The following is a 27,949-nucleotide window of genomic DNA, read 5'->3' as shown; positions in this document are numbered from 1 at the left end:
CTCAGAGGTCAAATTATATTTCCCAGGTTCTTTCCTGTCATTCAGAGGGAGGAATTTCTAATACTCTGCTGATGTATGAATCTGTGTCTACACAGCGTTAATTGGTGCTGTGCCGTTCACGTGAGAGAAAAAAAAAAGCTTTCAGAATAGAGTTAAAAAAATTAATAGCGCCAAAGTGTTTTAAAGCTTTGTACAAATTTTATATTTCAAAGGTGGAGTTTAAGTTGACCGACAATAGCTTTTACTTTGTTCACACTGTAAAGATATCTGGAGGAGGCTGTGTCATGGACCTCCAGCCTGTGTGTATGTGCTGAGACTAACAGGGAGGTGAATATCCTGCCTCCATACTGTTTAGTAATAAAAGAACATGAAAGAGGAGGGAGTGTCATTTACCACAGTGTATAGGCCCACATGTGTGAATCTATAGTCGCATGGCCTTCACAGAAAAGGAGGAAATGAACAGCTTAAAAGGGAACTGAAACTGGAGCGTCGCAAACTAGCATATTATAAAATAACTTAAAACGAAGCCCTCCAGCGGTGCACTGTTGGCACTGACAGGGCTTCCATTACTCAGTCTTTTTTCTAGGTTCGCGGGCTCCAGACCTTTAAATGGCTGAGCCGCAATTATTTCACTCCTGCACATGCACGATAAAGCTGTTTCTTCAGAGCACATGCGCCGCTGACGTCAACGACTGCTGAAAGAGCGAATATCTCCTTAACAGTGCACGTTTAGTGGAAATCAATTTTACTTACGGGTAAGCCTTATTATTGGTTTACCTGTAGGTAAAAATCACAAAGCAGACTTTACTACCGCTTTTAAATAGTTTTCAGTGGTATCCATTCAATGGTTGAGATCATTACTGTTTTGTTTAGTTTTGTATCGTTTAGTAGCTGGTAAATTAAAGTGTACTTTATCTGATAGCATCTCCAAGTAACAGGAGAGACCCATAAGGCCTTATGTACACTGCTGCTGGTAAACGGATGTTTAGGAGAAGTTGGCCATTTTTTTTTTTAACTGCTCCTGAACTCTCCTCTGTTATCTTATCAGTACATGTACACAGGTTTGTTTATAGTCGTTTTTAGACAGTTGCAATTTAGAGGCTTTTTTTTGGAACCCAAAAAAAAATGCGTTCAGAATCTGTGTTTAGCGGCATTTCAAACGTGGTAACTTGCATTTTGCCACGTTTCGTATATATATAGATTTAATATAATATAATTTTTTTTTTTTTTTTTTTTTTTCAAACGCCACTAAATGCGGCAAAACGGACGTTTTAAACGTGGGTTACTATCTGTCAAGTTAAGTCGTTCAACGTGTAAAAATGTCCCGTGTACATTAAGCCTAAAAGTGTGCCATCAAAGCTATACAGACATAAGTTGGCCTTTGGATGTGCTGGGACAATCTAAGCATGGAACAATCTATTCTTTTTGTTAAAGTGGTTCTAAAGGCAGAACGTTTTTTTATCTTAAGATAAACTTTCTGTGTGCATCAGCTCCCCTAATACTTATCCGTATCTCGATGCAGTGACCTTGCACAAAAGCATCGGCTGCTCCGGACTCTCCCTCCTCATTTGCAGAGACACAGCAGCGGGTGCCATTGGGCAGTCAGTGAGCTAATGAGGAGACAGAGGGGGCGGGGCTGAGCCGTGGCTCCGTGTCTGAATGGACACAGAGAGCGGCAGCTCAGCTCGAGTGCCCCCATAGCAAGCTGCTTGCTGTGGGGGCATTCGGCACAAGGGAGGGGCCAAAAGCGCCGATGAGGGATCAGCGAAGTGGAGGATCTGGGCTGCTCCTGTGCAAAACCACTGCACAAAGCAGGTAAGTATAAAATGCTTATTTAAAAAAAAAAAAAATACTTTAATAGCACTGGATTTGATTGACAACAGCAGGAGCCAATGGCTGCTATCAATCTATCTGCTATCAATCTATCCAATCAAGAGCCGGGACCCAGCGGAGAGAGGGAGAGCGCCTCTTTGCCGAGTGAATGAAGGTACTCAGATAAATAAAACAGTGGGTGGGGGATTTGGGGCGGTCACTGCCAGGTGTTTTTTCACCTTAATGCATAGGATGCATTAAAGTGAAAAAACACAAGGGTTTACAATCCCTTTAAGGATACATACTTGAATAGATTTTTCTTTTTTTAAACCAGAGTTTAGTATCGCTTTATTCAGATTCGGAAAGGAGTAGAGTGAGACTTTACACGTGACTCAGTGGAGTGTACATTAAAATAAATTGTGTTATAAATTATGTATCACTTTAACTCTTGCAGGATAGCGTAAGGGGTTCAGTGTTCTAAGGTTTTTGTTGTGTGATAACAGAGTTTTACTGGGTCTAATTATGGCCAGTTGTGGGATAGGGTTTTATTGATAGTGTAATTTTTTTTAAAACAAGATCTTACATTTTTAATCCTTTAGAAAATGCTTTTCAGGGAAAGCTGGGAAGGTGAGGAGCACATAATTGCCTTCCAAGTACACCTGTCCCCCTATTTTTCAATACTAGATTGGAGCTAACACAGAGTTATGTACCCTCTCTTTGCTCCCACTGGACAGCAGCTAGGTCTGGTGGCTGGCTGCAGGGAGAGAGTCATGCACGTCTATACCAAGAAGCAATAGGTTTTACTCCAGTTGGTGAACAGAAAGACAGGTGAATGAGTGGAAAAAGCCCCCCTCATCTTCAATTGGACATGTTGCTTAACCCTGAGTAAGCACAGTACACTCCGTTTTTAACAAATTATTTGTGTGAAATATGATACCTGAGTAATTTAAGTCTATTGTTAAAAAAAAAAAAAAAAACAAAGGTTAATGCTCCGCTAGAAATAGATATGAAAAATTAAAAATGAATAAAGCAAAAAAGCTGCCAGCACCAAAAAGTTTTAAATACAAAACTCAAATAAGTGGAACGAATGTGGGTGCAGCCCTATGTGCAAAATATATTTCCAATACCTTGCAAAAGGAAAACTTAAAATTTAGATAATGGTGAAAACGTCTAAGAAAAAAAAAAAAAAACAACGAAAGTAGAATTCCAATATGTGAAAGTGGGAAAAATACAACCAAATAAGATGGAAAACACATCAAATGCGTTAACCAATATGTGCTCTAATTAAATAACAAATAATAAATTAGTAATGTGCTCAAAATTTTTATATGGCGTTAAGATATTTTTTATACACACATGAATATCTTTTATTGATCCCTCGGTATTTAATATTGTTGATCGTATATTATAATTCTCACCGTTTTGAGCATGTTACTAATTTATTAATTTATTATTTGTTATTTCATTAGAGCACATATTGTTTAACGTTTTTGATGTGTTTTCCCATCTTATTTGGTTGTATTTTCCCACTTACATGTATTGGAATTCTATTTCAGTTTTTTTTTTCTTGGACTTTTTTCACCATTATCTGAATTTTTTACTTTTGCAAGGTATTGGAAATATATTTTGCACATAGCGCTGCACCCACATTCTTTCCATTTAATTTTAAGTTTATTGATATGATGAAATAAAACCATGTCTTATTAACATAACCTATAAATTGTTTGCAGTAATTGGTAATATATTTAGTTTGAAGCAATAACCAGTATTACTTTTCTTAAAGATCATACCAGGGTGCACCATGCAGCAGCTTCCTGTCTCGTACCAGCCATTTCCTCCTCTCTTATCCAGCGAACATTACATCTTGCACCCTCACCCACCGCTGCCACCGCACCAGCCACCTCACCTGGCCTCTCTGACCCCGTTTGTTACAGTGCAACCACAGAGAGTGGTAAGTGCCAAGATGACACAGCTTTTTTTTTTTTTTAACATGTTGGCCTAAATTATAATCCTCGTGTGCTTTCCAATGCTTGGTTTACAGCCTGAGGTTCTACAACCAGCTAGATAAGAGATTGTAATGCTAATAATATCCACACCTCAGAATCTTGACCAAAAAGTATTGCTGGGCTTATATACCTGGACTCATTGTGTACTTGTATGGCATTGTACTTCTAACATGACCTTTCTTTCAGTGTGCATCTGTGGTACTTAAGTTTATTATGTGATTCTTGTGAGTGATCTAGAGCTGGTTTCCATTAGTTTCATTACAGGGTTTCTACTTTTAAGGGCTGGTTCATATCATTCCCGCTCAGTAATAGCACTTTGCATTCTTCACATGGCTTTGTGTGGTGCGCTTTCAGCCCATTCATTTTGAATGGAAAAAATTGCACTGCATGCACTACTTTAAGAAACGCACTGCAACCAGTATAAAAGTACCATGCGATCCAGTGCTGGCAAACGCACTGCGTTTGGGGTGTCAACTTATTATACACCTGCTGCTGATCGCAAATGGACTGCAATTTGAATGCAGTGTGAATCTCACTGGAATGCACAGCGCGTTTCTGTGAGGGCATGATGTGAATCGGCCGTAAGTGAAAAGCAGGACCTGCTTCCACTTCAGTGCAGTAGCATAGATAAGATACCCTGTGTGCTTTCCCGCTTAACAAACAGCAGCTGGGGTCCTGTTCCACTTGTCTCAGGGGTCCATTTGCTTAGATATAAAGAATTTTGCCCCCTGTTCCCAACAAAACAAGACACTGCGGCTACAAGTTGGTTCTCTGATGGGTGCACGTGCACATTTTAAAGTTCAAGTTTGAGCATTTTAATTTAAAAGAACCTATCAGGGTGGGTATATGGGAGCTACTGTCATTTCTTTAATGTCTCTTAGCTGCATAGTGTTTTATTGTGTAAAACAAGCTGACATGTTAGGACACCTGATGTGCATTTCTTGTTTAATGTCACTGTAGTTATGGAAAGTAGTGGAAGAGTAAGGATGACTGCTATGTAGCTTGCACCTTTTAAAAAGAAGTCGGTACTGTTATCTGTCAAATTTCTATCCTGATGGCTTTAAATAGAAAATGTATATACTAGGGCTCATGGATACTGAGCATTTTAATTTTTCCTCTAGACACCCTTTCCCTTGCAGGAAAAAGCAGCTTAATTGCACCTAAAGCCACACTTGGCATTAATGCATTCTATTGGCCAGAACATTAACTTATTCTAGCCATTAGAATGCATTAACGCGCCTAAACGTGTCTAGCATTTATGCACATTTCACATTGTTTCTGCTAAAAAGCTCCCCTCCTGAACGCGTTGGTAAATTTTTTTTTCCTCCAGCCTGTAAATGCTCCTCTTCTAATATGCTTGTGCACATAAGCTAACATAGAGGCATGTTTACAGGCAGAAAAAAGAAACCGCCTGTAAAAAGTGTGTTTGTGTTTTTTTTTTTTTTTTTTTTTTAAGCCCAAAGTGCATGAGCCCTTAATCCGTACTCCAGGCAAATATAAAACCGACCAGTCTCCTCCCCCAGGTAGTCCCACACCCCCCTCACAGTTTGAACACACTGAGGGAACACATTTAACCCCTTGATCACCCCCTAGTGTTAACCCCTTCCCTGCCAGTGACATTTAGACTGTAATCAGTGGCTATTTAGAACTCTGATCGCTGTATAAATGTCAATGGTCCCAAAAAAGTGTCGTGTCCGAACTGTCCTCCACAATGTCACAGTCCCGATAAAAAAAAATCGCAGATCGCTGCCATTAATAGTAAAAAAAAATTTAAAAAAATTAAAATGGCATAAATCTATCACCTATTATTTTTTTTTTTTTTTTTTTTTTAACAAACATATGTAAAAGAATACATATCGGCCTAAACTGAGGAAAATTTTTTTTTTTTTTCAAAAAAATTGGGGATATTTATTATAGCAAAAAAGTGAAAAAAATATTGTGTTTTTTTTTTTTTGTCTTTTTCATAGCGCAAAAAATAAAAACCGCAGAGGTGATCAAATACCACAAAAAGAAAGCTCTATTTGTGGGGAAAAAAGTACGCCAATTTTGTTCGGGTACGACGCCGCATGACCGCACAATTGTCAGTTAAAGCCACATAGTGCCGTATCGCAAAAAATGGCCCAGTCAGGAAGGGGGTAATAGCCAAGTATTCTACACAATTTTTTTTATTGTGCAGAAAAAAAAAAATTAAATTTAGCATGCTATCCGCCATCCAAATAAAAATAACTTAAAGTGCGAATCAACGTTCACCAAACTTCTACCAACATGAAATTAGCAGAAGGGGCCCAAAGGGTGGTGCTTAAGAAATGAACTTCCTCTCATAGTACATCACTACGTTCGTGTTTGTAAAATTGCGGATAGTTAGTATGCTAGACAAAATCCTACACATGCACTTTTGACAAAAATCGGATGCTTGGTCGTACAACAATCGAACTGTGTGTACAAGGATTAAGTTCTAGCTTTAGTGATATTGGTCTGCAATCAGCAGCATCTTTAACACGTTTGACCAATTTGTACCAAGTACTACTCCCTTTTAACCTTCATTATACCAGCCTTGAGCCAACGTATAGCCACGTGGTTTCGCGCAGGGGAGCCAACCCACAGTATAACTGCGGCGGCTGGTCCGGAAGTAATTAATTACTGTATCGAATCAGCAAGGTGCATGAAGTATTCTTTAGGTATTTTAGCACATGCTAACTTGATGGTATCATGCACTTCCCTCACATTTTTTTTTTAATTTGCATGTAATTTTACAAACCTCTCCTGTTCTACCTCATGCCAAATTGTGACCCTATCATCTGCATGTCACAGCAGAAATTAGGATTCATCAGACCAGGCACCCAGTTTTCAGTTCTCACTTCCAGTCCCTGCTAATTCTTACATTTCTCTCATACACATATAAATCGGCACTATATATATTTGCGCAGCGGTTTACCCAATTTTTTGGTAAAACAGAAAAGATGATGTTGCACCAAGTAAATAGATACATAACATATCACACTTTCAAATTGTGTACGCCCGTGGAACTGCGCCAAACTACAGTACCTAAAAAAATTTCTTTAGGCAATGCTTTAAAAACCTTTTTATAGGTTACGAGTTTAGAGTTACACAGGAAGTCTGGCACTAGAATTATTGCTCTCCTTCTAATGTGTGTGGCGATACCTCACATTTGTGGTGTGATCACCATTTACATACGTGTGTGGGACCTACGTGTGCGTTCACCTTTGCGCGTGAGCACAGAGGGATGGGGGCGCTTTAAATTTTTATTTAATTTTTATATATTCTTTTTTTACTTTGTACCTTTTAATTTTTACTGTGCTCTTTTCTGAGATATCTGGGGTCTATTAGACCCCAGATCTCTCCTTGCACTTAAAAGGATCTGATCAAACCAAGATCTGTTTGATCAGATGCTTTCACAAGGTTGCTAAACCCTTTACTGCTCTAATCTAAAACTAAAATCATGGTGCAGCTGCACCCTTGTCTGTTCGTAAATACCTAATAAAGAAAAAAGTTTTGCCTTTTAGATTCATGGGAGGTATAGAGGGGCATATGTATTTCTAATTGAACATCATATTGTATGTTTAGCTATATTGCCATGGCATTCATATTATGGTTTTATTTTTTTGCATGGCTTATTTTTCTTTAATCTTCTGTATTTTCACCATCTAGCCACTGCAGAGGATAGACAATGAGTTAGAGCTTCGAGGGGACCAACATCACATGGGCAATTTCCCATTCCACCACTCTCACCCTGTGCCTGCAATACCCCATTCTGCGCCCATGCATTACCTCTCCCATGATGCACTGCACCAGGAGCTATCCTTTCCAGTGGTAAGTGCACAGTCAGACACTTCTCTAGTTAAGTGTTTGGTGAATATTACAGGTTAGAAAAATCTACGTTTAAAAAGAAAATTAACATGTACCAATATCTTCTTTAGTTTTTTATTTTATTATTTTTTATTATCTTGTTTTTCTTATGGTTTGGAGTGATTTTTGTTTGTGGAGTATAATTTTTGTTTTACTTTTGCAAATTTGCAGCCATATGCCCATTTGATGCCACGGCGAATAAATGCTCAACGATATCGCCTGCAGCAACCACTTCCGCCTCCTGCGCTGCCTCCTTCATATTATCCCAGCTTTCTCCCCTACTTTCTGTGAGTATTTCTTGCTGTAAATCCTGGAATTGCTATTATTTTTATTTTTTTTCTTAGATTTCCTTCATTAATTCATTTGTCCCAGCGATAGGAGTGCTACTATATACTTTTTTTTTTTTATATGATTTTCTTTGCTTGCTTTTGTAAAAAAATACCAATTTAGTACAGTGTTTGAATCATCCCATTGTTCACGTGCTTCTTTCAGTTCCATGCTTCCTGTATCTCCCACTTCTGTTGGCCCAGCAATCAGTTTGGATTTGGATGTGGACGATGTGGAAATGGAGAACTATGAGGTTGGTTTAACTTTTGAATTCCTCATATAATCTTTTTGTAGTCTTCATTTGGGAGAAAGCATTAATTAAAAGAGGCTCCTTTTTTTTTCTCCTTTTTTCTTGACTGTTCTATAGCTTAAGTAGCTTAAGCTACTTATTTAGTAGCCTATAGCTGCAAAGTTGTGTTTTTACATTCTGCTATCCTTCTAGTGGAGAAAATATAAGTTACTATATTGTTAGACATGCCTGATGTTATCCGTATTAGATTTGTGACATATGTTGGTGACATTGTACCCAATTTCCTTATTGATCTAAAAATAGCCTGTTGAGCTTACTCAAACTGCAGCACATCCCAGCAGATTTTGGGCACCTGGCAGGCAATTCTGAGAACTGCCCAGCATCCTGTAATTGCCAGGCCTTTTAAGTGTGCACAGAGCTGTATTGTTTGGGTTACACTTTACACCTGGGATTGTGGTATTGAAGCTCAATGGTCTAAATGCTATCTACACATGTCTGTTGTTTTCCGTGGCTTGTCCTAGTGATCCAGCCACCAACAAAGTGTGAGATGTTCTGTATTTAACTTGTCAATGAGACATTTGACTTAGCTTATTCAGTTAATTTGATCTTTCCTTTTAGGCATTGCTTAACTTAGCTGAACGCTTAGGAGAAGCAAAACCCCGTGGACTCACCAAAGCCAACATTGAGCAGCTTCCATCATACCGCTTCAACCTTGAGAGCCACCAGTCTGAACAGACATTGTGAGTATTGAGGGAGATGTCTCTACATCCCGTTATATGTTCACACTCCTATGGTCCTAAGCAATTTTATAAACCTGCTTTACTAAATAACACACGCTTATTTTAATACACATATTTTAAATGTGTATGATGTGAAATTAATATTCATAAGAAATTATTGAAATTTTCCAGATGTAATTTTCATAAGACATGTAAATGTACAATATATATGTAAAGCGCTGCGTAAATTGACGGTGCAATATAAGTACCTGTAATAGTAATTTTTATGCTAAAGAGTTAATAAATGGATATTATAATGATTGAAATATACTAACTACGAATGGTTTTGTATAGAGAAACGTAACCTGGACCTACACTTGCAGTCTTACAGAACTCGGTAAAGAAAATATATGCCTTTTTTTTTTCTACCAATATACTACATTAATCTATCCACTCTATTAAAGATTATTTAAATAGGGACTTTGGTAGTAGATGGCTCTAATGGCTGATACATAGTTTAGTGATGTTTCCAATGGCAGTGTTCTGTTTTTGTTCAGAGCACATGGCCAGGTGTATTTTCTCTTCCTTCCCCAAAAGCAAAGTGTCCTCACTTCCTACTCCCCCGTCCTCCTTCTGCAATGTAAGCAGACTTTTAACTTCCTGTTTAGCCAGATTGGAACCTTTGAATTCATTTGTTTAGGCCATCTCTTCCTTGAGGGGAAAAAAGCTATTTAAAAAGCATGACAGTTAGAACCTCCATTAGCATTTAAGCAAAGGAATCCTAAAATATTTCCTAAAACGCCAGTAATCCTGTGACTCACAAATGGGAAGCTGTTTTCACAAAGTCACTAACTATGTAGGCATGGGCACACCACCATATCATAGTTTCAAAACACCTGAAAATAATAGTTTAAATCTGTGCACTTCAACTATTTCCACATTTTGTTTGACATTACCAAAGAAAAGGATAATGTCTCGTTCACACCATGGTGCAGAGACATCAGTTTTTTTTCTGCAAGCGTTCAGCAAGGGCACAAAAAAAATAAAAAACAATTGTTCTCTATGTGCCCTGTTCGCACCACAACACTGGTTATCACGTGCAGATTTTTTTCTGTGCTGGAATCTGTAATGTGTATGCATTTTTCTGCGCGGAAAAAAAAAAGACATGACATCAACTCTGTGGTGTAAACAGGGCACGTAACTGACGTGCTTGAAAACTGATGTAAACTCATGTCTCTGCAAGTGAAATCTGCACAGTTTTCTTATCAGTTTTCATGCACATATGGTGTAAACAAGCACTTAAAGTGTTATGAATTGAACTTTATTTTTCTTTAACAAAAGCAAAAGGATCTTTTCCCTTTAGGTCTCCTTCACACCATGGTGCAGAGACGTCAGTTTTTCTGCATGTGTTTTGCATGGGCACAAAAAGAAAACAAAAAAACAATGGTTCTCTATATGCCCTGTTCACACCGCACGTGCAGATTTTTTTTGCGCAGGAATTTGCAACGTGTATGCAGTTTTCTGCACTGGAAAAAAAAAAACCTGACATGACCTCATCAACGGTGTGAATAGGGCACATAACTGACACACATGAAAACTGAGTTCCACCTGCATGAAAACTGAGTTAAACTGATGTCTCTGTAAATGAGATCTGCACACTTTTCCCATCAGTTCCTATCTGTTTTCATGCATGTATGGTGTGAACGGCCCATGTGATTTGTAATGTTCAAAGTTTATTGGGATGCTAAAAATATAAATGTCACTTTTTAAAAATAAAGCAGTTCTTTTTTTTTTTTCCAGTAAAGCATGCCTACAACCTCCTAATCATGAATACATTACACTTACAGATTGGCAGTTTTATAAGTAAATCTGTTGATCTCTTACAGGTGCGTGGTGTGCTTTAGTGACTTTGAAAGTCGGCAGCTTCTTAGAGTGTTACCTTGTAACCATGAGTTCCATGCAAAATGTGTTGATAAGTGGCTCAAGGTATGTTGCTGTACACTTCTTTTTTTTTTTTTTTCATATCGCGTATGTAATTTAGCCAGACTAGAATTTGCCAGCATTTGCCTTTTTTGTGTCTGTCGATACCATGTGTTTATGCTGCATTTATTCAGTACCTTTAATGCCTCATAACCACCTGTCTACACCTGCCATAAATACTACAATGGGCACCACACAGTGCAGTACACACCGGTGCGTTGTGTTAAAAATTAAGTAGCATGTTGCTTTCATGAGGCATCAACGCTTGTCAGCCACCTCCATTGATTTCAATGGTAAATGCTGTGTGACTGCACCTTAACAGCACCTATAGCATTTATGGCGCGTTAGTGAAGCATTTATAAAGTGTTAGCTGGGCAATGGGGGAGAGACAGTGAAGGTTGCTGTATCCCCGAATGCACTGGGAAATAACAGAACCTGGACAGAGCAGCTCCAGACACTTCCTATTTTTACAGAGCAGCCATGTGGTAACACCATTTTCTTCTGTGTGCAGGCAGAAGCATCAAGCATGCAATAGTGCCAGGCAGGAGCAGAGGCATTGCGCATTTTTTGCCAGGGGCAAAGCTTTTTGTTTGTTTCAGAAAGGGCTGAAACAAAGCCAAGTGTCAAAGAGATCAAAGTATACAAATCCATTTTGCAGAGAATTCCCAAAAATGTCTATCACAGCACCACCTTTTTCCCTTTAACCACTTCAGCCCCGGAAGAATTTACCTCCTTCCTGACCAGTCCATTTTTTGCGATACTGCACTGCGTCACTTTAATTGACAATTGCACAGTCGTGCAATGCTGTACCCAAACAAAATTTACATCCTTTTTTTCCCCCACAAATAGAGGTTTCTTTTGGTATTTGATCACCTCTGCCGTTTTTATTTTTTGCGCTATAAACAAAATAAGAGCGACAATTTTTTTGAAAAAACTATCTCTTGCTTTTTGCTATAATAAATATCCCACTTTAAAAAAAAAAAAAAAATTTTCCTCAGTTTAGGCCGATTATGTATTCTACATATTTTTGGTAAAAAAAATCGCAATAAGCGTATATTGATTGGTTTGCGCAAAAGTTATAGCGTCTACAAAATAGGGGATAGATTTATGACATTTTTATTATTTTATTTTTTTTACTAGTAATGGAGGCGATCAGCGATTTTTAGTGGTACTGTGATATTACGACGGACAAACCGGGCACTTTTGACACATTTTTGGGACCAGTGACATTTATACAGCGATCAGTGCTATAAAAAAGGTACTAATTACTGTATAAATGTCACTGGCAGGCAAGGGGTTAACACTAGGGGGCGATCAAGGGGTTAACTGTGTTACCTATCTGTGCTCTAACTGTGGGGTGGATGGGACTGACTAGGGGAGGAGACCGATCGGTGTTCATACTTAGTATGAACACCGATCGGTCTCCTCTTCCCAAGTCCCTGACAGAACCGGGATTTGTGTGTTTACACACAAAGATCCCGGTTCTCGCTCTGTCACGAGCGATCCCGGGTGCCCAGCGGTCAATGCGCCCGCCGGGCACTCACATCAGCTCCGGGGACACGCGCGCCTCCTACAGCGTCTTAAAGAGCCAACGTACAGCTACGACGGCTCGCCCAGGGGAACCAACCGGCGGCTGGTCGGGAACCGGTTAAAGGAGAAATATGGCCAAAGCTCTTTTTTTTTTTTTTTTTTTTTCCCCCATGCTTGGACTGTGGATCACAGTGAGTATAATTGTTTTGTTTTCTTTAAGTCCTGAACGTCTTTTAACCACTTCCAGCCCAAGGACGTGATATGACATCCTTGACTTTCAGTGGGAATATCTGAATGATGCCTGCAGCTACAGGCATCATTCAGATATTCTCTTTTTCAGCCGGCGATTCTGTGCACCGTAAGAAGGATCATAGTTCTAGTTCAGCCGCTAGATCATTCTTACAGGCGACGCCCCCCCACCACCCTCCAGTGCTTCTTCGGGCTCTCTCGTGCCTTTTTGAGAGAGTGTATTTGATCAGCACAGGGCCAATCGGTGCTGTCCAGACCGAGTCAGAGGTCCTGCAGCCTCCTAGGACAGTCATGGGAGAATCAAGTCTCCTCCTACAAGCTTTAACCAGACAGTCATAAGACTGCGATAAACTGCTGATGAGAAAAGGTATTTAGCAGTTTATATTTACTAAAATTAAAAAATTTACTATATTTACTAAAACTATTGCATTTTCATGTACTGTGGGAGACCAGATATAGTGAATGCAGGGCCCTGGGTTTAGCAACACTTTAACCACTTCCATACCGGACCTATTCTGGCACTCCTCTCTACATGTAAAAATCATAATTTTTTTGCTAGAAAATTACTCAGAACCCCCAAACATTATAAATGTTTTTTTCACAGGCACCCTAGGAAATAAAATGGAGGTCGTTGCAACTTTTTATGCCGCATGGTAAATACCTTTTCTCATCAGCAGTTTATAGCAGTCTTATGACTTCTATGAGTGTCTGGTTAAAGCTTGTAGGAGGAGTCTTCTCCCCTGACTGTCCTATGAGGCTGCAGGACCCCTGACACTGTCTGGACAGCACTGATTGGCCCTGTGCTGATCAAATGGACTCTCCAAAGAAGGAAAAAACTCTCTAGCAATACACACTAAACTGAGCCCTTAAGGCTCTGTTTGATCATCAGGTGATGGTTTGGGGACTGTGGAAGAAGGACAGGATCAGAGAAGATAGGATCAAACAGTCTTTACACAATGCAGAGGATTAACTCCTTAGGTTCCACAGTGAGTATAACAAGCATGCTTTACTGCATATACAGACTGATTTTATTGTTGTAGGTTTAGTAACCTTTTATTAACTTGCCCCTAGAAAAGCAACAATTTCATGAGCATTTAGCTAACAAGTTTTTTCAAGGCAACAGAAACATATCATAAATGCTTTAGGCGTGTTAATGAGCATTGCTTCATTCTTTATAATCAACATGTGGATGAGCCCTTACTAAGGAGGTGAGTGAGAGTTTAAAGTGTCAAACACTGGTATTCCCATGCAGAGGGTGAAATATCTAGAGCAGGCATGTCCAAAGTCCGGCCCGCAGGCCAATCGCGGCCCGCGTTCCTGTTTTGGACGGCCCGCCTGTTAATTTTGACATATATATCTTTTGTGGCCCCCAACGAATCCCTGGGGGCCACAAAAGATAGATATGCTGGCTGCCTTGGAGGGGGCGGGACGAGTGCCGTGCATACAGGAGGGGAGTATTTCCTGTTTACACAGTATTATCCTGTGTAAAAGGAAGTCCTGTCTCCTGCGCTGCCATTGAACAATTGTTTTGTCCATGACAGGAGGCAGGACTTTCAATTAAAGAGGCCGCCGATAAAAACAGGAGTTACTCCTGTATGTCTGTTGGTGCTCGTCCCGCCCCCTCCCTGTCTCCTCCAAGGCTGCAGATGGACATGAATCCGGCTGCACTGACGGCAATGGTGAGTTTGCATTCATGTCAATATGGGTGCTGCATTAATGGCAATGGAGTGGATGCTGCATTTTTATGGTTGAACTAGATGGGCTTGTGTCTTTTTTTTTTTTTTTTTTTTTTTTTAACCTATGTAAGTTTCTGTCAAGGGTTGCTTCTCCTTCCCAGGAACACTTAAATCAGGGGTAGGCAACCTCGGCCCCCCAGCTGTGGTGAAACTACAAATCCCATCATGCCTCTGCTTCTAGGCGTCATGCCTGTGATTGTCAGGGTCTTGCAATGTCTCATGGAACTTGTAGTTTCAAAACAGCTGGAGGGCCTAGGTTGCCTACCCCTGACTTAAAGGGGTTGTAAAAGTATTTTTTTTTTTTTTTTTAAATAACAAACATGTTATAGTTACCTTCACTGTGCAGCTCGTTTTGCACAGAGTGGCCCCGAACCTGGTCTTCTGGGGTCCCTCGGCGGCTGTTTTAGTTCCTCCCCGCAAGGACTCACCACCTTAATGCGAGCTCCCTCGCATGGTGGTTAGTTCTTGCGGGCGCGCTCCCGTGATACAGCCGGCGGCTATAGCCGCTCACTGTATCACTCGGCCCCGCCCCCCGGCGTGCTGCGTCATTGGGTGTGATTGACAGCAGCGCGAGCCAATGGCTGCGCTGCTTTCAATCCATCCACTGTAGCCAATCAGCAGCCAGGCTGAGCGCGAAGAGGAAGTCAGGAGCGAGCGCGGGACTTTCGAGGGGTCAGATAAGTAAAACGGGGGGGCTGGGGGCGGCGGTATTGTCGGAAGTTTTTTCACCTTAATGCATAAAATGCATTAAGGTGAAAAAACGTGAACCTTTACAACCCCTTTAAATGATACCATGGAGCCTTTTATATAAAAAAAAAAAAAAAAAAATGGTGCAAGGTCCATAAACAAAATGTGACAGGACTTCAGGTTACTACTCTCAAATCTTTTGAATTGGGTGTATGCTAATGCCTACCTACATTCTTTGCAACAGTATGCCTGACAGGTCCAGGTTAAAATATTGGATTTCTTGTAAATTAATGTTGGGGTTTGGTAGTGTGTGTAATGTTGACTTTTTTTTTGTTTTTTTTTTGTTTTTTAGTCAAACCGCACATGTCCCATCTGCCGGGCTGATGCCTCTGAAGCTCACAGAGATGGGGAGTGAGGACAGGAATTTGCCCTCACCTCCTGCCAGTGCACAAACCCAGAGGGATCAACATAAAGTAAACCAGCCTCCTTGCCTGTCTCGGATGCTTCAGCTTCCCCCTCCACTTGCACTTGTCCTAGCGGCTAGGACACAGCAGCTTTGAATCTGGAGGTGGTGTCGAGTCATACATTCCACTGTCTCCATCCTAGTACCTCTACACCCCAGTACTTCCCAGCTGAGCTCCTACATTATGTATTGTAGTTGTGGGACTTGGGAGGGATTTGAGGTGTGTTGGAGATGAATTGGGTTGTACATTGGAGAGTAACTTTTTCTCCCTTCCTCCAATGTGAGTAGCTGAGGCTAACAGGTTAAAAAAATACAAACAAAAAAGACCTGGATCTTTAAGGCCAGTGCTGACCCCCGAACGGGAATTTGAGGCATTACCAGGGGCTCCCTGTCTGCAAAATTCTTCTGTTAGTCCCTTAGTTGAGGGGGATGTCACAGCTGCTTATTTAAATATGTTTGCACTGAAGCCCTAGAGGGCGGTTTTGTTATTTTCTTTTAATTCTGTGGACCAGCATTTTATGTTCTTTTACTTGATGCCATGAGAACTAATTACATTCAGAGAAGGTTGTAAAATCAGTTTGGCCTTTTTAAACTTTCTATTAGTATTGTTCCGTAATCTGTTTTTAATCTTGTCTCCAGCTTTGTTCAAACGTGTGTGGTTTTAGCAATCCATTCCAGTCTACCTGAGAGCAATGAAATGGTGTGATTTGAAACAAGCATGATTTACAGTAATGCAATAGATGTTTTTGTGACCCAGTGAGAAATCTCAACCTTTGCTCTGCTTTAGATCAGTAATTTTTTTTTTTTTTTTTTTAATGGAGCAGAGGTGAAAACTAGGAAGGCATCACAGTTTGTCTCTGCTAAATAACAGATAAAAGAAGATGAGGGCTCTTCGCAGTTTTTTGATCACCAGCTAACCCTTTCTTTACCTCTTGACCTCTACTAACGAGTCACTACTGCCATGTGCCATTTCATGTAATGCAAGTAATTATTGCTAATGCAGTTGTGTTGCAGGAATCTCTGCTCTAGCAATATCCTCGGTTAGATAGTTTTAGACTAGCTGTCTAGCAGATGTTGTATTGGCCAGTCTAGTGGTGCAGGAGCTGTTTGCCTGTGTTCCTTCTCCTGTCTTCTGCTAGCAGAAGCCCTGGTAATGCCTCCATAGTGTGTGTTAGGCAGCAGATCACACAGTTGCAGGCTGGTGTGATGACGCCACAGGGTCAAATCTGTTGCACGCCAAGCTATGTTCTAGTGATTGCACTCGGCACCCGCAGTTTCCCCATTCAAGGTCACCTGTGGGCAAGCGGCTGCCTTATATAATGATTTGTATCCGTTTTTTAGTTCAAGTTTGCATGATAGAACAGCAATGAAAACAAGAAGAGCCAACCAATCATTTTCGATCTGTGTGCGCGTTTTAATGGTCGGACAGAAAGAGTCTGTCTAAATGTTTCACAATATGCATGTCTGAGCAGCTTGGAATATGGTATCTGCTAACCCTTGGCCGTCTGTGGAGTGACGTGAGGGGGGTGGGTGGGACTGGGATAAGCATTATATAGGGGTATGTATCATGCTGAGCTGATTCCTGCTGTGCACTTGTTCGCAAGCAGAAGGCACCTGAACTATTTGTTGGGATTTGATTTTGTTTTTTTGATTTTGTTGCCTGTAATGGTCACACTCGGGCAGGGATTGTGTGCGATGGGGTGTTCTTAGACCAAATGTAATGTAATTCAGTGAAAAGAGTGGCCCATAGCACATTACAGTGGGTAACTGCTGGACATTTCACAGTGACTATGTAAACCAGTTCAACATAGTCATTCTTGCATTCACCACTGTGTAGCCCTACCCAACTCTGAGCCATAAAACAGAAAGGATGTTAAGTATTTCTACAACCAAAATGTTTATTTTTCTGTGTTTTGGGTGGTAAAGTGGTCTTTTCAGTCACCAGTTGAGTATATACAGCACATTGACTTGGGTGCTTTTCTAAAACCTACTGTTTTAGCCTCACCCAAAACTGAAATGCAAAACTATGTAACTTAAACAATAAAAAAAGCTGGTCAGCAGTATAAAATGCTAAACATGACCAGCTTGCAGAACACCAGCCTGTTCAGATCTGGTGAAATTTCAGCACTTCTGGCAAAGTTCAAATTTACCTGCTCCCTCCTGCCTTGCACCTCCCTATTAGCCAGAGAGGCAATCTATACAGATGTTGGCCCATCATTATAGAGAGGCAGGAGAGCGTGTGCAAGTTCTCACACTATGAGATCTTGTCTGATCAGCGCAACATGGCATTCAGGCAGAATGGGGCAACTGAAGGCTACCACAAGTGTGTGCACACCTATAGGTACCTGCACTTTATACCTACCAGCTGATTTTTGCTTGTTGAAGTGATATAATCACTCGCATTAACTCAATTATGGCCCACATAAGGGCGCTTTCATAATGATGAGGCGTGCTTTTTCTGCACGGCGGATGCAGCGTAGTATACCTGTTCTTTTGGTGAAGGTTAGCAGTGTTTTGCCATAGACTTCTATTATGTTCTGCATGCTTTCAGAAAGCGCATCAAAAACGCAGGTTATAATGAAAGCCTATGGCAAAGTGCAGCTAACCTGCACTGCTTGAAGTGATTAGAATCATTCAAAATAACCCAATAATGGTCTACATAAGGGAGTTTTGACACTGAGGTACAGTTTTCCAGCACTGCGGGTATACTGCACCTGCGGTGTGGAAAACCGCACTGCATCGGTGTGAAAGCTCCCTAAATATATCAAGAGTAATTCATTGTAGTGTTCATAGCAATTGAAAGGAATTTTCCAAAAATTGTAAATACAATGTTTGGGGCTCCTTCAGCCGCATTGTTAAAAAAAAAAAAAAAAAAAAAATAGGATCACCACCTTGCTTACTTGGCATACTGGTTGCTGTGGGCAAAACCGTTTTTTATTTTCAGCAAAGCCCTTTTTTTTTTTTTTTCCTATAATTTAATTTTATTTTCCAGGACCCATCTAAAGTAGTAGGAACAGTGACACAATTCTTGCAGTTACATCTCAGAGGGTTTGTTACCATTTGGCTGTACACGTCTTCCTTTCCACCATCCCCTTCGCTGTTCTCACTGTTGGAAGGTTTCAGGACAATTTGTATAGTTTGATAAATACTGATGCACTGAGTTGTATTTACATATTCTGCATGATGGATAAACAAGAAAATGTTTAAATAATACACAAATTACAAAGCACTGAACACTCATCTGTCATCCTCACCCTTGTATCAATCATCTAAATATGGTTCACACCTCACCCTAAGCCAAGCCTGGCCTATCACTTGTTGATCATACAGGCGATGGCTTCAGATAACCAGTTTTTTTTTTTTTTCTGCATATTGGCAACCCATGGAGATTAAAGCCATATGCTAATGGTGAGAACAGTGGAGAATGTAAACTGTTCCATATGCTGGAGCGTGATTGTATTTTTACCATTTTCTTTCCCCTCACAAGCAAGTCAGATTTGTAGAACTGCCACAGTGGGGCTTATGGAAAAGAGGCAGCAGCAACTGCAGCAGAAACCACATCAAGCCCTAGTTTTACAGCACACAAGTTACCAAAGGTCTTACTGTATATATCTATCAACACTTCAGAATCTTGTTAGCAGACTTACACAAGACAACAGCAGTATCTGCTGCATATCCGTTAGAAGTTCATCAACTGCTGGGGAAGTGCTCAGTCCTGTTGTAGAAGGCCTTCCCCAGTCCAGTCGCTAAAGGGGTTATTCCTTCATCTGCCCTCTGCTCCACTGTATAAAATGCATAGTTCTTCCACTAATCTTAGTTGGAACTCCACAACCATAGAAACCATAGTTTGAGTGCTGTCTGAGCTATAGCACTTGGCTCCTCATTATCATTTTGCTAGAAGTACAACCCATTGGTTTAGGATGTCTGTGATTGCAGATGCGTGTGTATATATACATATATATGCACACACATTTTTAATTTGTCATTACTTTCAAGCACCCCTATGGTGGGATATAGTGGATTGTTTACTGTATCATCCTAACCTCCTGGACCCCTACTCACATTGGGCTGATTGTTCATTTAGTCCCTTCCACTAACATTCCTGCCCCCTTCCCCCAGAGTTGTGGCTTCCCTTACTCAGGGTCCCGGAGGTGTCTTCTGTGTTAGAACTGTATATCTATATGTGGGTATAAGCATATAGATATATCTCTATATATAAACTTTATTTTTGCTTTTGGTACTTGCACATTTACTGGTTACCTCATTTCCCATGTATGTATTTGAAAAAATGCTAATATATAGAAATGGTTCTTGAAGCTATCAGAGTGTGTTTTCTTTTTCCTCCATTCCATTGGAATAATATTGGTTTGTAGCATTTAACATTTAACTAGTAATATTGTATTATATATATATGTGTATACTGATTGAAATTTTTAACAGATTTGTACTTTTTTTAAAATGAAAGTTGCTAGTTTTGCTTGACCTGGTAGTGCAATCATTTATTTTTTTTAATGTTGTGGCTGAATTGAGAGGGTTCACTAATAAATGTACAAGGACAATAGTGGCATGTCTCTTGTGTGTTTTTGTTCTTTCCGTCTTGCTGTGTTCAACTGGCCATAGCCATTAGGTAGCAGCCAGAAATGTGGGATGATGCAACTGCTATATTTGCATAATGTGCAAAACTCCTGTAGGCGGCAGTTTATCGTGGAGATTCTTAAACGGTCAGGTTGTACTCCCACCTACAGGACATTTCTGACTCTTACAAATAAATATCAAGTCAGCTCCATATAACCCAAACTCTAACCATCATAACTGTTTTTTTTTTTTTCTAGTGTCCTAGTAGGTTAAATAGGAAAAGTATCCTGCACACAGCAAGCACATTAGTTCCACTGCTTTATATGAACACAGGCACAGATATCACTTAGTAATAAGAAGAGCCGGCAAAACTGTAATCCTTGAAGTGACGTTTATTGGTACATCAGAGTAACAATAAAGATGACGCGTTTCGGCAATAGCCATAGTCAGAGTTTTATTGTCACTCTGATGTACCAATAAACGTCACTTCAAGGATTACAGTTTTGCCGGCTCTCCTTATTACTGTTGCATTGGAGTGTGTTGGGACACATCGAGCCTCAGCACCTGTGAGTGGACCTGGTGTATTGATTAAGTTGTCCCTGCAGAGAGCGCTGTTACCTTTCTACAGATACCACTTAGCCAGTCTTAATCATAACCGACTACAACACAGTAACAAAGCATCAAATGGAAGAAAGAGATAGATGTCTTTACTTCAGCTCTGCTGAAAAAAGTTTAACTATGTTGTTGTCCTTTGTAATTCCTATTATATATGTATTTTTTTCTTCAATCAAGAAACCCGCTGCATAGAGATGTTTTCTTCTGTTGGGTCAATCGGTACTTCAGAATCACAGCTGGAGCTAGGCCCTGCACAGCAGCTATCCTTATAATCAGCATAACCTTGGCAGCAGCTTTAAAGGCCATACCCTGACTCTGCTGAACTAGAAGATGGTGGAAATGTAACCTTCAGACACTGGGCTCTGCATTGTGGCTTTTTCCAGACCCTTCTGTACTGTTGGCTGCAGAGTGCTTTTCAAGTCCAGAACTGTGATGTGACCCCATCTCCAAAAGACTTTGTGGGTAAGGCTGGTTGGGCTGAAGCACCAACAGCTATTAACTGAAGATCCACTAATTCCATGAATCTTTCTGTGTTGTTCCATTGCCCGCCTACAGGGACTTGCTCACCTCTAACCACCTACAACCCTCAATAGCACCAGCTTCTTGGGTTTGTGGGGAGCAGGCACGGTAACCTAGACCCCTGGGAATCCTATTATAGGGTCATCCTCATCTGAGTCATCTTCAAGACCCCTTTATATCCACAATGATTTTGTCAGTTTTTGCACAATTACTGGAACAATCTGCTTGAAGAAGCTCTAAGCGCTATCCCTGGCAGAGTGTACCTCTGACCCCTCTAGGCCTCCAAGGGATTGTTTCAAATCTAACTGATGCAGTGTTAATCACCCTGCCTTTACAGGATCAGCGTGCTGTTTCAGGCATAGGTCCTTTTTAGATCTTTTATGGCAGCAAAGACCTTCCCACTATAACTGGTATTTAAAGTCTCATTAAACCCAAAAACTGTATCTGTTTCTATGTCTTAAAATAGTGTGTGTTAAACCAGTGTACAGAAACTTATACCATAAATGGTTTCCCTATTAGTAAATACTTGGTTGATCCTGCCATTTCCATTGGCTCCCTTACTGTGTGTGTCAGCATATAGCAGTCTATCCTCTGGATGCTGTCTTGCAACACTCATTGCGCATGCCCAGCCAGCTCCCTTGTAAAGGCTCTTCGTGTCATCTTGTCTGGGAAGAATGATATACCCCCTAAGTGGGACTTTGGCAACAACACAGAAAAGTATGTAAAATTGGTTATTATAAAATAGGAGATAAAAAACATCACTCACATATATGATGATTAATAAAACACAGACAGTTAGGTGCCTTTCACACTGGGGCCTTGGCGGTAAAGCGTTGCTATTTTTAGCGTCGCTTTACTGTTGTATTTACAGGGGTATTCAGCTGCTAGCGGAGCACTTTTAACCCCCACTAGCAGCCGAAAAAGGGTTAAAACCACCCGCAAAGCGCTGCTGCAGCAGCACTTTGCCAGCGGTATAGCCGTGCTTCCCCATTCATTTCCATGGCCAGGAGCGGTATACACACCGCTCTAAAGATGCTGTAGCAGGACTTTTTTTACCGTCCTGCCAGCGCACCACTCCAGTGTGAAAGCCCTCAGGATCTTTTACATTGGAGAGACAGGAGCAGCTCTTTCAGGGCGCTTTGCAGGCACTATTTTTAGCGCTGTAGCGCCTGCAATAGCGCCCCAGTGTGAAAGGGGTCTTAACAAAAAACATTTTCTTGCAGTAGAATATTGGTACATATATGTCTAGTAGTTACTCTCCAATGTCCGAGAAAACTCTTCGATACCCAACACGTTTCAGATTCAAAACCCTTTAATCAGGGGTATTTATATAGGAGAATTTGTATTCTGATAACAGAAAATAGCAAAACAGTTTATAGTGCAAAACATACATTGGCATAGCAAAATGAACAGGGTACATCCCAGATTCTTGAACGACCTACTGATATATGAGGTGAATGGCGCACCACTCAAGTAGACAGATATTCAGGAAAAAATAGAGTTGTCACTGTCAGTGGATGGCGTAGTTGGATGTCTGGTCTGATCTGGCCTCCGTTTCAGCCTATCATGCCCCACGGATGATGCTGTGTCACTCTCCCCAAGGTAAGAGAATTTTAAGCTGGTAGCAGGAACTACAGATAAAAAGGGAAGTGACAGTTGTCTACGATACCTTCCCACCAGCCATACTGTTGGAAAATAGCACTGCATCAAACACATTTTTTTTTTTTTTAAATATAATTGGTTGGGTCCCACGCATGCTCGATGACCACGTTGCGGCGCACATACGCGAGCGTTCTGCGCCATATTTAAGTCCCTGTCTACAGTGTTTAATCTGCAGACACTGCCAGGGTGGGCCGCGTGCTCCACCGACCCCCATACACAGGTATGTGTTCATCTCTCTGGCTGCTTTGATGTATACAGACCTCTGGTATTGAGGTGCTGTTTATACAAGATCCAAAATGCCTATATTCATAGGCGATGGTCTTCAAACACCATTAGACTGGCTCTCTATCTTTGCAGAACAGGGAGCGAGAGACGCTACCCAGTATACCTCCCATCTCCCTCTGAAATGAAGGATTGTGGAAAGTCCTGACCCAGCCCTTACTGAGAGAACCCTTTGTCTTAGCTTTTAAGGTAAATAGCATTAATGCAGTGCTTAAGAGGTCATTTGTTTTATAGACTGCTAAAAAATTTATTTTATAGTTTGATACTATTTTCCAACAGTATGGCTGGTGGGAAGGTGTGGTAGACAAGTGTCACCTCCCTTTCTCTCTTTTTGTTTACTCTATCTCTAGTTCCTGCTACCAGCTTAATATCTCTTACCTTGGGGAAGAATGACTCGGCATCGGACATGGTAGGCTGAAATGGAAACCAGACCTCCAACTATGCCATCCACTGACAGTGACAACTCTATTTTTCCTGAATATCTGTGTACTTGATTGCTGTGCCATTTACCTCATATCGGTAGGTCGCTCATGAATCTAGGATGTAACCTGTTCATTATGCCATGTCAATGTATGTTTTGCATTATAAACTGTTTTGCTCTATTTCTTGTTTTCAGAATACAAATTCTCCTATATAAATACACCTGATGAAAGGGCTTTGAACCTGAAACGTGTTGGGTATCAAAGAGTTTTCTCGGACATTGGAGAGTAACTACTAGACATATGTACCCACATTCTACTGCGAGAAAATGTATTTTTTGTTAACTGTCTTTGTGTGGTTTATTAATCATATATGTGATGATTTTTTTAAATTTTTTTTTATCTCCCTATTTTTTAATAAAGACCAGTTTTACATACTTTTCTGTGCTGTTGCCATTGAAGGCCCACTTGGGGGGGTATTCATTCGTTCTCTATATTTAGGGATGTGGCAACTCACTATTTTGTTCTGCTATGATGAAAACATTTTTCTCTCCTTGTCTGGATTGCACCCACATAATTTTTTCTGCCGGCTGAGGGCTGGCTCTAGCATGTTTAATGACAGGTGCCTGCTCCAGTCCCTTCTGTCCTTGTCCTTCCTCAGCCGATTTAACCCCTGCTGGCCAGCTCCTATACAGGTGTTTCTTCCACCAAGCAGCTCTTCCTTTTATCTGCCCTTGTTTTGGTTTGCAGGACAACAAGCAGGAGTGCCCCCCTCCACTCCAATTAGTAAGCTGAGAAGAGAGTGACAGATATTATAACAGCAGTAGCTGCATGGAGAGAAAGTGTGTGCGTTGGGGGAGGGGGTCGCACAGATGTTTCCTGTTACCTACTTTCCCTTCTTACAGGCCTTTTTTTTTTTACTTTAATCCTTTTGGTTTAACAACTAAAATTTCTGCTTGCTCCTCCCTCTTATCCTGCAGTGCAAAGCAAGTACACTGCACCTTGTAACCATACCATATAGAAGCAGCAAAAAAAAAAAAAAGAAGGTATTTAACATTATTTTTGATGAGCTATATACTATTGTTTCCATTATTATATTTGCTGCTTATATATATATATATATATATATATATATATATATATATATATATATTATATTCCAATTGCACTACCCTTGCGATCTGCAGCAAGTGTCGGCGCAAAGTTAACCACACCCCAAAGGCAGTGCGTTTGCCCACACTGGAATGCATGGTACAAAAGTACCATGTGATCCGGTTGCAGTCCATTTCCAAAAGTAGTGCATGCACTACCTTTTTGGCACGATACGATTTCAGCCACCTTTAAAATGAATGGGCTGAGTTTGCACTGCACAGAACTGCATGTTAATCGCACAGGAACCACACAGCATTCCTGTCCAATTCATATGCAGAGCCTAGTGTAAATGGGCCCTTAATTTCATTTTAAACCATTCCTCAATGACGACTGGAAACAACCTCGGCACCGCTTGACAATGTGATGGAGCTTTTTGCCTTTGAAAGGGAATTTATTTGTCCCCTAGCTCAGTGATTCTCAACCTCAGTACTCAAGTACCCCCAACGGGCCATTTTTTCCTTTACTTTGCACAGCTGCTTTAAATCAATATCAATGACATGGTATTGGTAACAGCTATTTTATCTAAGGGAAGTTCCCAAAACATGGCCAGTTGGGGGTACTTGAAGACTGAGGTTGAGAACCACTGCTCTAGCTCTACTACTCCACAACATGGAGTTCACCCCGAGCCTCACTCCCTGCATATTTGAATGGTGGTCGAATAAGGGTTTCATGCACATGGCGGACCTTTCTGATCATAGGGAAATTTTGACTAAAACTGATAGAAAAGCACCAATTACTGCAGTCTGAATGTTTTCGATATACTCAACGCATTTTTTGAATACTTTATCTTGCAATCCAGATATAGTTACTGTCACCTATGGAATACTTATGCCACAAGTATGATAAAATTTGAGGTCATATTTTAGAGATCTATGCTATTCTAACATATACCCCGGTACATGGTCAAATGGAAACAGGATCTTCAGGTAAGTTTTGAGTTTGATGAATGGCACTCGATGGCTCAGGAAGCCTCGAGGTCTCTATCAATGCCTCCATCATCGTGGCAAATTATAAAGTGCTACTGAGGTGGTATATGGTACCAGACAGATTGGCTACCTACACCCCGGTAGCATCTCCAGTGTGTTTCCGGGGCTGTGGTCAGGTTGGGATGGCATACCACATATGGTGGCAGTGTTCTAAGGTGAGGCAGTTCTCGATTATAGGTTATAATTTTTATTTATACCCTCACCCAAGTCAATCTAAGTCTTCAAAGCACACTTTGTTGGAAAGTATGGTGGAAGAAGCCTCGTAAAACCAGAGACGACACATCACTTTTATATTCGTATCTGCAAAACGTACTATTGCCAAATATTGGAAGTCTGCTATCCTACCGTTTTGAACAGCTCAAACTTTCCTGGATTATGTTTAACAAGTGTCTAACAGCAATATTAAATGACAAAATGAAGTTGTTTTAGGATCCGTGGATCAGATTTTTGAGGAGTGATCTTCAGACTATACCCAATTTTAGAATGCCTTTGGTTGGTGCAGGCCAGAATGTGGAGTCCTTTTTCTCCTCTCTACTTCAACCTTGGCTTTTTTCCACCCTTTTTCTTATCTCTTAATTTCACTTGTGGTTTTGACAAACTCAGGGAGAAAGCCTTCTTTTACATGGAAGAAAGTGTGTCCTTCCTTCCCCTGGAGGAGGATGTTCACACTCAAGGGTATAGAAGGCTTCCCTCAAAATCAACCAAATTATTTCGCTAAAACTGGGTTTATAAGTGCACAATGTATTTATACCATTATAGAGCATTCTGAATGGATTACAGCCCCCAAACTATGGGATGTCTGAAATATACATTATGTGTATGGAAAAGCGATTTGTACATGAGATGGGGGTAGTATTCACAGTCGATGTTGCTCATTATAGCTGTAGGGTTTATTGGTGCGCGTCTTTTTGTTTGCTCAGCATTTGCTGTACTTTTTGTGTGTACTCTATGCAGCAGAACATATGCAAGGTTTGTGATATTCCTTGAAACTTCAATAAAAAGATTGAAAACGAAAGGAAATTTATTGATCTCTGCCCACTGCAGACGCCCCAGTGAACCATCTAAATGAGCAAATAAGCACCAGGCTCATGGTATTCTCACTTTTTGGGATTTTCAAACAGAATGATCCTCACCTTCCTCTGTCGGTAGTGACATTAATTTGTGCAACCATGTTACCATGGATCAAATCCAATAAAGAGAACACCTCACATCTATGCTAATCTTTTATGAAGATCCTGCCTGTTTTCTAGTTGGGGAAAATGGGAGGGAGATGTAGTAGAGAGAGGTGGGAGCTGGCTCTGGCGTCCGTACCCTTAGTCATCTTCCCTGCATCACAAAAGCTGACGCAATTGTTCATGCTGCATTGAACGTATAGAACCCTGGCACAATTATTTCAATGGGATAGGAGAGATTCTCCACTGTCCCAAATGTAATGGAGATGTAGGAGATCTAATCCATATGCTATGTGGTGTTGGAATTAACTAGATATTGGAATGTTGTTACTAGTACTATAGCCAAGATTTTAGATGTTAATATACCACAAGACCCTTTTACTATGTCTCGGCGCCCTAGAAACTGAATTATTTACACCCAACAGATAGCTAGTGGTTTCAAGACTTTCATACATCGCTCGAAAATTAATTGCACAACATTGGTTGTCGCCTCATCACCCTTTAATACAATTATGGGTTAAGCAGATTAACTCAATGTTCATATGTGAAAGGTTGACCTATCCATACCAAAACTCTACAAATAAATTTTATTTGGGAGAGTGGTTGAATACTTTGGGGTTTGCTCCCGGTCAATTAATTATTTATAAGCTACTGCAGATTTAGGATAAATAGCCCACAAAGTCTGAGTGGTTGGTTAGGTTTCAGCTGTGCCATTTAAGATCTGAAAGCCTCCATCTCATGGGCAAACCCTTATGTCATGGGGCATTAGGAACAAATGTCTTGAGGTCTGCACTTTTCACAATTGAAGTATTATACTGCCAATGGGAGTGATATTCTTTCATATGCATAGGATACTTCAGCTACAAGTCTGGGACATGAGAAAAAAAAAAAAAAAAAAAAAAAAATCTTCTTCCAAGGAACATCTGATTAACTTGCCCTAG

General features: G+C 40.6%; 1 protein-coding gene across 6 annotated transcripts in view; it reads left to right on the top strand.

The window, feature by feature from the left end:
• The window catches only part of RNF44 (ring finger protein 44), a 93,126-nt gene extending 72,939 nt beyond the window's left edge, over positions 1-20,187 (top strand). For all 6 annotated transcript variants that reach the window (XM_073620456.1, XM_073620459.1, XM_073620454.1 and 3 more), the window contains 7 exons: positions 3,596-3,763; positions 7,488-7,649; positions 7,857-7,972; positions 8,178-8,265; positions 8,881-9,002; positions 10,868-10,967; positions 15,516-20,187. In XM_073620456.1, the coding sequence (XP_073476557.1) occupies positions 3,596-3,763; positions 7,488-7,649; positions 7,857-7,972; positions 8,178-8,265; positions 8,881-9,002; positions 10,868-10,967; positions 15,516-15,578 (819 nt within the window). In that variant the 3' untranslated portion in view covers positions 15,579-20,187. The remainder of the gene's footprint in view (positions 1-3,595; positions 3,764-7,487; positions 7,650-7,856; positions 7,973-8,177; positions 8,266-8,880; positions 9,003-10,867; positions 10,968-15,515) is intronic.
• Positions 20,188-27,949: the final 7,762 nt, after the last annotated feature.

This window comes from Aquarana catesbeiana, linkage group LG03 (genome assembly GCF_042186555.1).
Source record: "Aquarana catesbeiana isolate 2022-GZ linkage group LG03, ASM4218655v1, whole genome shotgun sequence".
In the NCBI taxonomy this organism is placed as follows: Eukaryota; Metazoa; Chordata; class Amphibia; order Anura; family Ranidae; genus Aquarana; species Aquarana catesbeiana.
Note: the sequence above shows the minus strand (reverse complement) of the source record. Positions and strands in the feature narration are given on the sequence as shown.